Source organism: Leuciscus leuciscus (assembly GCF_965113295.1).
Source record: "Leuciscus leuciscus genome assembly, chromosome: 4".
Taxonomy (NCBI): domain Eukaryota; kingdom Metazoa; phylum Chordata; class Actinopteri; order Cypriniformes; family Leuciscidae; genus Leuciscus; species Leuciscus leuciscus.
Window position 1 is genome coordinate 24,583,304 of NC_138728.1, and position 10,460 is coordinate 24,593,763.

The window sequence follows — 10,460 nt, forward strand, 5'->3', positions numbered from 1 at the left end:
TCATGGTAACTTCAAATTAAACTCAATAAAACATCAACTTCTAAACCTCTGCTAATTCTCAATAAGAACTTCTGTAAACATCTGACAGAAATAAAGTAAATCTGGTTGGTAATAAGTGAAGCTGGTAATGCTGTTTGTGGAGTTGTTTAATCCTCCATTGCTGAGATCTTGAGAGATTTAATGTTATATCTTCATTTGATTTAATCTAAGGCTGTGGCTGAAGTCAGTTGTAGTTCTTGTGTTTCTCTTTTCTTGTTCTTCCTCTTTCCTTCAGTGATTCTGCTTGTTAAAATCAGCTAAAAAAGAGCTTGTGTGCATAACAAAAACAGTTAGAGATATGAAAACCAAGAAAAATGCCACATAAAAGCCTAAAAATAAGAGGTTTGTTCAGTAATGAGAAGAGCTCTTTCAATGGAACAGTCATCAATTCAACAATTGCTGAAAGAGAATTAATTAAACAAATTCAATGGCCAAGTGACCAACTGAATGGGATACTAATCACCATAATGGCGACTTCAAACAGACTTCAACAACCTTTGTACATATAGCATACAAAAGAAATAAAGCCAAACTGGTTTTGGGGTTCATCCTCTGGTGAGATTGATTTTATTTGCAGTTGATTTCATCTAAGGCTGTGTGGCTGTAAGTCAATTGTTGTTGTGTTTCAAAAACTTGCACTTTGAAACCTATTTCAAAGTCTGCGTTCTCAGGCCACCAAAACACAGTTGTTGTGTAAATGAACGGCCAGAACGCATTCAAAGTTTTCTGTTTTCATTTGAAATTACTCAATCAAAAAATTAAGTTGGACAATGGCTTTCTTCTAGAGCTGCTGTACAGCCAAATAAATCTTTGTTGCATTAATTTCCTATTATCACTTTAAAGCTGCTTTGAAACAATCTGTGTTGTAAAAAGTGCTATATAAATGAAGGTGACTTGACTTGACTTTCTGCTCAACTCTTCTCTTTTTTCTGTTCTTGTTAATCCTCTTATCTTCAGTGATTCTGCTTGTTAATTGCAGGTGTCCTCACTATTGCTCAATCATCACTTGCAGAGTGAACTGCAACATTGCTTCAGTGTTACTTTTACTCTCTATAGATTGAAACCATCAGAAAACTGAGCAATGTTGTTTAACACAGGGGATTTTACTCTGTAAATATTACCAGTAACATGCGTTTTTCTTTATTAAATAATTTATTACAATTAATTTGGAAAATTGTCTTGGTCTTTACACAATGATTACACACAGCCTATGGCATCATCATTAGTGCGACCCGGAAGAATATAAGGGGAACCTGGAGAACATGTCAACAGCTTTTTCGTCTTCAGGGACTGTTTTGTTTGTACGCTTCAACCTGAAAACTTCAAAAAAAGTAATCATGGCTTGTGAAAAACGCTTCAGGAAGTGTGTGCATCTGTGTCTAAGATATTGATACTTGATGACACACAACTTGTGTTTTTATTGTTTGGGCTCAGAACATGCACGATCAGTTCCTGAGGGATCTGCTTGTGCCACTGTGAGTTTTTTTCCCTTGAGAAAACTCCACTCTCGTCTGCTCTCTTCTCGAGGGAAGGGGGACAGACATCTGTACCAGGCGATTCAGGTCCTGCTCGCGCTGAGGCAGAGCAGAGACTGGAATCATGGGGTTTTTCAGAGGGAGCTCGCTGAGGAGGTTGAGAGAGTTGTTAATCTCTCATGCCCTTCAGAGACTCGCGTGAGTGAGCTGCAGGATGAGGATGTGTTGTCACTAACATCCTCTGATCCAGCAGAGAGTGCTCTGCTGTGTATAAAAACAACCAGCCCAAGGAGATGGCTGATGAGGGTGAAGAGGATATACAACCCAAACCCTCACAGCCACCCTGCACCGTGTATGTTAAGCTTTTGAGTGTTATGGAACGTGCTTCAACGAGGCTTCTGCTGTCGTTGGAGCGCGTGAGGGAAGACAACGCTCGTGACAGACTTGATGAATGGTTTCTTTCCCGCCATAAAGCTCCAGCTCTCGTGAGCCTTCCATTCCTGTCGGATCTACACAATGAGATCGGAAAGGCATGGAAGAACCTGTATTCAGTGCGCATTCATCGCCATCAGCGAACTATACTGATGTTGAGGGGATGCGCGAACACGGGTATGTGTCGATGCCCCAATTGACGAGATATTCGCGAACTATCTCACGGCTGGAGAGGCATCGACACTAAGTGCTCCCTGCCTCTTAAGCCACTCAAATATAACAGCAAGCTTAAATGGCAGGGCATACGCGGTGGCGGGTCTGGCTGGTGATGCCTTGCACACAATGATGGTGTTGCAAGCATACCAGGCTGATCGGCTGACAGATTTGAAGCATTTAAATCTCTCACCCCAAGTGCTTCTTGCATCAGCCTGAGGCTGGACCTATTATGAGATATTCCTTCAATTTGGAACCCTTCTGTAGGTCTGGTGTCAGTTTTGGTAGTACGTGTGCTCTTTCGTACTCTTATGGTAATAGGCCTCCATTTTGTGAATGTAGTTTAGGCCATCTCTCTATGGCAGCAGTTTGAGCTCTGTAGGTCTTCTCCCTTTACGTGCGTTTTTATTAAGGTTGAATAATAGACTATGGTTCACTGTTAGGAAGTATTAAGGGGGTGTTAAATATGGTTTTCATAAGATGGTGAAATTAGGGCCCTGAAGTTCCTATGCATACCCTTCCCATAGGCCTCCTCTTATGTTAGAGTCGTCAGGGTTATATAACAGGTAGTGCCAATCTGTAGTAGTGAACAGATTGGCTGTATGGAAAATTCTCTAGTGAGACCACCGTTCTTCCGAGCACCTAATAGACATTTTTATGTGTGAGATGGCTTCCTCCCTATCGGGAGTTATTCTACTGAGGCCACCGCTCTGTCAAGCTCTGAACTTCAGTCACTTTATATTCATGTGTCGGCCCTCACGGGGCCACCTCAATTTCTGCCTTAGGCTTATGGTGCGTTCACACCAGATGCGAATAGCGCGTCAGGCGCGAGTGATTTCAATGTTAAGTCAATGCAAAGACACTTTACGCGCGTAAAAAATTCCTGCGGCGCGAATGAGGCGTAGAGCGCGGCGCGGTAGATGCGAATTGCGCATTAAGCGCGAATGATTTTATTAGTGCTTTTTGTGCATTCACGCATTCACTGCGTCAATTCGCGCCGCGTTAACCAATCAGGAGCCTGCTTGCTGCTGTCACATGGTGAAGTGACAGTTTATAATGTTATTTTATGTTTGGCCTAGATGTTATATGAAACATTATTATTCTAATGTAAAGACAACAAACAAAATTAAGTGTATAAAAACAAAACAAAAATCACAGGACAGGTTTCACTTTTGGAGGCTGGCTCCATTTAATATAAAAAAAAAAAAAAAGACAGATTAGGTGGGTGCGGGCGAGGGTGAACCTCGCGCCGGGCTGTAGAGCGCGGGCTCGTCAGGCAGCGACCACATTTGAGGCCGAGGCCTTATACGGCCTACGCTGTCCTCGTCAGCGTCCTCACCGTTAGGTCCACCAAACCTAGCTCCTGGAGCAAATTGTGAAACTCCTGAAACCCTCCGAGTACAGCGACGATGTCCCCTACGCAGCTGTTTCTGCTCTCCGGAGCATATACCAGCGGTGACTCTCTCGATTAATGCTAATGCTAATGCTCGACAAACATCTAAAAAAGATGGCCGCCAGCGGGTTTCGAAACTTTCGTGTCCGGATTTCGCCTCTGACGCGCGTAAATTTCGCTTCAAACTTTTGTTTTTTCAAACAATTGTTGACATTTTTGCACATTTATTAAAAAAGAAAAAATGAAATATCACATGGTCCTAAGTATTCAGACCCTTTGCTCAGTATTTAGTAGAAGCACCCTTTTGATCTAATACAGCAATGAGTCTTTTTGGGAAAGATGCAACAAGTTTTTCACACCTGGATTTGGGTATCCTCTGCCATTCCTCCTTGCAGATCCTCTCCAGTTCTGTCAGGTTGGATGGTAAACGTTGGTGGACAGCCATTTTCTGGTCTCTCCAGAGATGCTCAATTGGGTTTAAGTCAGGGCTCTGGCTGGGCCATTCAAGAACAGTCACGGAGTTGTTGTGAAGCCACTCCTTCGTTATTTTAGCTGTGTTCTTAGGGTCATTGTCTTGTTGGAAGGTGAACCTTCGGCCCAGTCTGAGGTCCAGAGCACTCTGGAGAAGGTTTTCGTCCAGGATATCCCTGTACTTGGCCGCATTCATCTTTCCCTCGATTGCAACCAGTCGTCCTGTCCCTGCAGCTGAAAAACGCCCCCACAGCATGATGCTGCCACCACCATGCTTCACTGTTGAGACTGTCATGGGCTATGTTCCATTCAGCTTAAACACTCCCAAGAAACTCCAGGACACAGTTGAATCATTTCCATGAAGTTTACTGGGAATTTTGTGAAACTGCAATACAGTACAATGAGATGTCAATATTATTAATCAAACCCAGATACACAGTAACAGTGTAAATAGCACAGCTTAGCTAACATAGCAATGTAGCCTATATGATAAACGCGATCGAGCTAGTCAAAAAAATAACCAGCAGCAATAAACAAAGCTAACTTAGCCTTCTCAATAATCTTACAAAATTAAAATAAGCAGTAATCTAATGTTAAACAATGATAAATACTCACAGACGTTGCCTTAGCAAAAAGGGAGAAGGAAAAGCGATCGACACAGAAACTGACGACTGATAGAGCTCACGCATTACTGTAGCTGATTACCGTATGACGATATCATTTCCTGTTTCCCTACGTGCACGGGTACTGCGTTACTATGGTTACAAATATAATCGAACCACACCGAACTACTGAAATAAAGTAGAAACGCATTTCAAGCGGCATGACACTCCCCGCTTGGGATCTTTAAAGAGCCCACATTAATTAACAGAATCAGTCTTTGGAGAGAGAAGCAGAACCACTTCTGTAATGGGCCGAGAAAAGGTCTTTCTGGTTCCATCCTTGACGACTTCAACTTGAACCTTCCGAACCAATCCATCTTCTCCTGGAAGGGTTTTTGTGATGATGCCCGTAGGCCATTGATTTCTCTTCGCCTGATTGTCTTTCAAGAGAACTATGTCTCCTTCTATAAGGTTCGGCCTTTTTCCTTGCCACTTGTGCCGAAGCTGCAATGTTTTGAGGTATTCATGTTTCCACCTGTTCCAAAACATGTCTGCTAGGCCCTGAACCCGCTTCCACTCCTCTCTGACGAGATGCGCTTCCTCAAAGCTTCCTGACGGAGGAGGTGGTGCAGAGCCAGTCTTAAGAGTCAGAAGCATTGCTGGCGTGAGGATGACAGGCGATTCCGGATCCGATGATACTGGGATGAGCGGTCTAGCATTCATGATTGCAGCTACCTCGGCCATAAGTGTGGTCAGAACTTCATGTGTAAGGTGAGACCTCCTCTGCTCAAGCAGCATGCAGTCCAAAATACGGCGGGCAATGCCAATCATGCGTTCCCACGAGCCACCCATATGAGACGCGTGGGGCGGGTTGAATACCCAGGTGCAGCTCTGGGTGTCCAGGTACTCTTTCACACTGTTGAAGCCTGGATTAGTCTTGTCCATCTCCAGCTCACGAGAGGCGCCGACGAAGTTAGTTCCGCAGTCAGAGCGAATCTGCTTTGCAGGGCCCCTGACTGCAAAGAACCTCCTCAAGGCGTTGATAAAGCTGCTGGTACTCATTGCTTCAATTACCTCGATGTGAACTGCCCTTGAGCACATGCACGAGAACATCACAGCCCATCGTTTAGAGTTGGAGACTCCTCCTCTTGTGCGGCGTGAAACAACGTCCCATGGTCCAAAGACGTCGACACCTACGTAGGTGAAAGGAGGTGCTACTTGTAGCCGTTCTGCTGGCAGAGCTGCCATCTGCTGATGTTCGGTCTTCCCCCTCAGCCTTCTACAAGTGACACATCTGTGAAGCAGACTGCTGATGCAGCGTTTAGTGCCTACCAGCCAGAACCCTGCCGCTCGAATGGCACCTTCGGTCAGATGTCTTCCTTGGTGTTTCACTGCTTCATGATAGTGAGACACAAGCAGGGTTGCGAGATGATGTCGGCCAGGAATGATGATGGGGTGAGCCTCGTCCATCCTCAGATCTGACTGTCCAATCCGACCTCCCACTCTAAGAAGTTGATCTTGGTCCATGATGGGGTGCAATTTCCACAGGCTGCTGGAAGATGGGATGTTGGATCCTGAGTTGATACACTTGAGTTCCTCTGTATAGCACTCATTCTGGACACTCTTCACAATGCACACTTTAGCCCTTAGCAACTCTTCCTCTGTAGAGCGACAGATGTGCCAGCCCTGACATTCATTCTGGGTGGAGTGGGCAAAGGAACGAGCCACGTGGATGAGGTGTGCTATGGCTGTAAGGAGAATGCTGAACTTGGAGAAGCGTTCAAAGCGTTGTGGGTGTACCACATCTCTGGTCACATGTGTGAGACTTGTCACCACCTGGGGACGCACTTCAGAGTCAGTGTCAGGGTCAATAAGGTTATAAGTCTCTTGAAGCTCAGGTGAATGCGAAGGCGCATCATGGAGAAAGGCTGGTCCTTTGAGCCAAGTTGTGCTGCTAAGCAAAGCTGGTGTCACAGTTCTTGACCCAATGTCAGCTGGGTTGAGGTGCGTTGGGACGTACTTCCACTGGCCGGAACAAGGTGATTGATGGATTCGTTGGACCCTGTTGTGTACATAGACATAGAATCTCCTTGATTGGTTCTGGATGTACCCCAATACAACCTTGCTATCCGTGTAGTAGGTGATGTTGTCGAATGTTGTGTCCATCTCTGTGACTACCATCTCGGCGACCTCGATGGCGAGTACAGCCGCACAGAGCTCAAGTCTCGGGATAGTCAAACCAGGCTGGGGGGCCAACTTCGCTTTCCCGAAGACAAAGCCAATCTCAGTCTGTTCTTGGTGGCTTGTCACCTTGATGTAGGCTACGGCTGCTATTGCCTTGATTGATGCGTCTGCAAAGACACAGAGTTCTCTTCTTAGCGCGCCCGCGGTGGAGAAGGACGTGTAAGGGCGTGGTATCTGGAGCCCCTCTAGGTCTTGGAGTGACTGTTTCCATCTAGTCCACTCAATCTCCATGTCTTTGGGAAGAGGTGAGTCCCAGTCCTTTGATTGCGTGGTGAGTTCCCTGAGTATCAGTCTTCCATGAACCGTGATGGGTGCAAGGAACCCTAGAGGATCGTAGAGGCTGTTCACGGTTGAGAGTACCCCTCTGCGAGTGAATGGCTTCTGATCATCTTTGATTTGAAACATGAAGGTGTCTGTGCACATGTTCCAAAACAATCCGAGGCTACGTTGGATGGGCAGATCATCAACAAAAAGATCTAGGCTGTTGACGTCCTTGGCGCGATCTTCGGATGGAAATGCTTCGATGACTGCTGGTCGATTTGAAGCAATTTTGTGCAGCCTGAGGTTAGAAGCTGCAAGCATTTTCTGTGCACGCCCGAGGACGCTGATGGCCTCTTCCTCGGTGCCGAAGGACTTTAAAGCGTCGTCAACATAGAATTCGCGGTCAATGAATCTTCTTGCATCACTGCCATAGTCAGCTTCTGCTTCCTTAGCTGCCCGTCGCATACCATACACTGCGACGGCAGGCGAGGGACTGTTCCCAAAAAGGTGAACCCGCATTCTGTAGTCCACGATGTCGGAGGTAGGGTCGTTATTCCTATACCACAGGAAGCGGAGAAAATCACGGTGTTCCTCCTTAACGACAAAGCAGTGGAACATGTGCTCGATGTCAGCGGTGATCGCCACCTGTTCCTTCCTGAACCTCATAAGAACACCTAGCAAGCTATTATTAAGGTCGGGGCCAGTGAGCAAGATGTCGTTGAGCGACACTCCTTCACATGACGCGCTGCTGTCGAAGACCACACGGATCTTATCTGGCTTCCTAGGATGGTACACACCGAACAGGGGCAGGTACCAGCACTCTTGTCCAGGCTGCACTGGCGGGGCAACTTCTGCGTGTGCCTTCTTAAACATCTTCTCCATAAACTCTAGGAAATCGGCTTTCATCAGTGGTCGTTTTTCCAATGAGCGCCGGAGTGAGACAAGACGGTCGAAAGCCTGTTTCCTGTTGTTAGGCAGCCGCTGTCTTGGTGACCGGAAGGGTAAAGGAGCAACCCAACTTTTGGAGCTGTCCTGATAGCACTCAGCTTCCATTATCTTCAGAAACTCTAGATCCTCCATGGATGGACCGAGTCTGTGGTCGTTGGGAGTACGAGCGAAGACAGTCTGCCCCAAGCAGTCTCCACTGAGCATCATTAAGCCACGGGTGGAGGTAGGTGCTGGATGATGCTGAGGTTTAAACACTTGACCAAATACCTCTTTCACTCTGATCTGGTTGTTGCATGGCTGAAGATAACTCGTACGACCGTTCTCTAAGATGGCTGTTTTGTAACTCCGCACTTCAAGTGGTCTGTGGGCACCTCCAAGACACACATCACCGACGACAACCCATCCTAGGTCAAGCCTTTGAGCAAACGGTGCATCTCCTGGGCCACTTATCTGCTCTCGGACCTTGTGTGCCTGTAAGATGTCTCTGCCCAGTAAAAGGAGTATTTTGGCGTTCGGATCCAGTGGTGGAATCTTATTGGCGATGTGCTTCAGGTGGGCATGATGGTAGGCTGCTTCCGGCGTAGGAATCTCGGAGCGAACGTTAGGGATTTGGTTGCACTCGAGGAGTGTAGGCAGAGGAATGCTTAATTTCTTGTCCACCGACTCCACAGTGTAACCACTGGCTCTCCTCCCCGCTGTCTCTGAACGCCCCGCACAGGTCTTGAGTGTATATGAGTAGGAACTTCCGGAGATTTTAAAAACCTCAAAAAACTCTGACCGCGCCAGGGAGCGATTGCTTTGCTCGTCCAGTATGGCATACATTCTCTTGGACTCCTCCCTGCATCCGTTTGGGAACACACTGACAAGGCAGATCTTGGCACATGCTCTGGAACTCAATCCTTCACCGCATACCTGAGTGCACGTCGACTTGACCTCCTGGATGTCTGCTCTGTCCTCCTCCCCGCCATCCTCTGAAGTGGAAGGGGACGACTTAGATTTCCAGGTAGGTGGGCAGGGGTGGAGCGCTGTCACATGAGCAGTGCTCTCACACTCTGTACATTTTAACTCAGCAGTGCAGTTTTTTGCAAGATGCTCTGTGGAGGAGCAACAGCGAAAGCAGATGTAATGCTCTTTCAAAAGCTGTTTGCGATCATTTATGCTCTTCTCACGGAAGCCTCTGCATTTCCTCAGAGGGTGGGGCTTTTTATGCAGAGGGCAATGTTTATTTGGATCAATGCGTTCCGTACTTTCTCTACACTCAGCTTTAGCAGTTCCTGAGACCTGCGTCTTGTGAACATAAACCGATGTCTTTGTAGGCCTCTCCCATTTACTCTTTCTCTCTGCAGGAGCTTGCGAGAAGAGGTTAAAGCTTGGGTCTGTGCGAGCCCTTGCTTCTGCTGCGATGAAGTTTACAAACACGGAGAAAGGTGGGAAGCTAACTAAATGTTCCTGTTTGTATCTTGTACCAAAGTAAAGCCACTTTTCTTGCATGTTGTATGGCAGTTTCTCAATGATAGGCTTAATTCCTCTGGAGGTATCCAAGTATGACAAGCCTGCAAGGTAGCCGTCTTCCTTGGCGGCTTGTAGCTCTGACAACAGGTCGGCTAGATCCCTGAGTCTCTGTGGATCCTTTGTTGTGACCTTTGGAAAGTTTTCTAGTTTGTTGAACAGAGCCTGCTCGACGGCCTCTGGCGAGCCATATATTTCGTCGAGGCGCCCCCATGCCATGTGCAGTCCAGTTGCTGGATCCTTAATGTTGACTGTTTTTATCCTTCTTACTTGTTCTGCTGACTCTTTTCCCAGATACTTGGTGAGGAGGTCGAGTTCTCCTGCAGCAGACAAGTCTAGATCGGCGATAGCGTTCAGGAACGATGTTTTCCAGGCCCAATAGTTCATTGGCTGGTCATCATATGTGGTGATGCCTGAAGTCACCAGGCGGCTGCGAGCTAGGTATTTGATGAGGTCTCCAGTGGACGTAGAATGGTCATAGCTACCTCCATAAGGCGTCCTGTGAACAGGCGGGTGCGCAGGAGATGAGGAATCCTGTTTGATGTTCTGTTGCGGACGATTCCCACCAAGCTGAGGAGCTGGAGAGGTGTTGAGGGGCTGATTGAAGCTTTGTTGTGGCGGTGCCCCACTGGTCTGAGGAACTTGGTGTGGCATAATGTCAGCGGAAGCAGCAGCTTGGGTTTGACTTGCATTGAGTGGGTGGGGTGATGAAGGGATAACATTGATTGGTTGGTGGTGTGGAGGATAAAGCGTTGGCGAAGCATAGTCACTCCCTCTTCTGACAGATAGACCCCTGCTGCATAGGCTGGCTTGTGTCGACACATAGGCGGCGACGCGCTGGTCTTTGACCGATTGGGGGACTGGGCTGTTAGC

At 47.1% G+C, this 10,460-nt stretch overlaps 1 protein-coding gene across 1 annotated transcript; it reads right to left on the reverse strand.

Annotated features, from left to right (window-relative positions):
- Positions 1 to 4,373: 4,373 nt before the first annotated feature.
- LOC309497180 (uncharacterized protein) lies at positions 4,374 to 6,798 on the reverse strand. The gene is made up of 2 exons (XM_082167413.1): positions 4,639 to 6,798; positions 4,374 to 4,408 (listed from the first exon to the last, which is right to left on the reverse strand). The coding sequence occupies exon 1, from the start codon at positions 6,789 to 6,791 to the stop codon at positions 4,884 to 4,886; it is 1,908 nt and encodes a 635-aa protein (XP_082023539.1). The 5' UTR covers positions 6,792 to 6,798; the 3' UTR covers positions 4,374 to 4,408; positions 4,639 to 4,883.
- Between the last annotated feature and the right edge of the window lie 3,662 nt (positions 6,799 to 10,460).

What these genes read in the sequence shown, in the direction of transcription:
- LOC309497180 (XM_082167413.1), bottom strand. Translation starts at nt 6,791, where the DNA reads ATGGACACAACATTCGACAACATCACCTACTACACGGATAGCAAGGTT.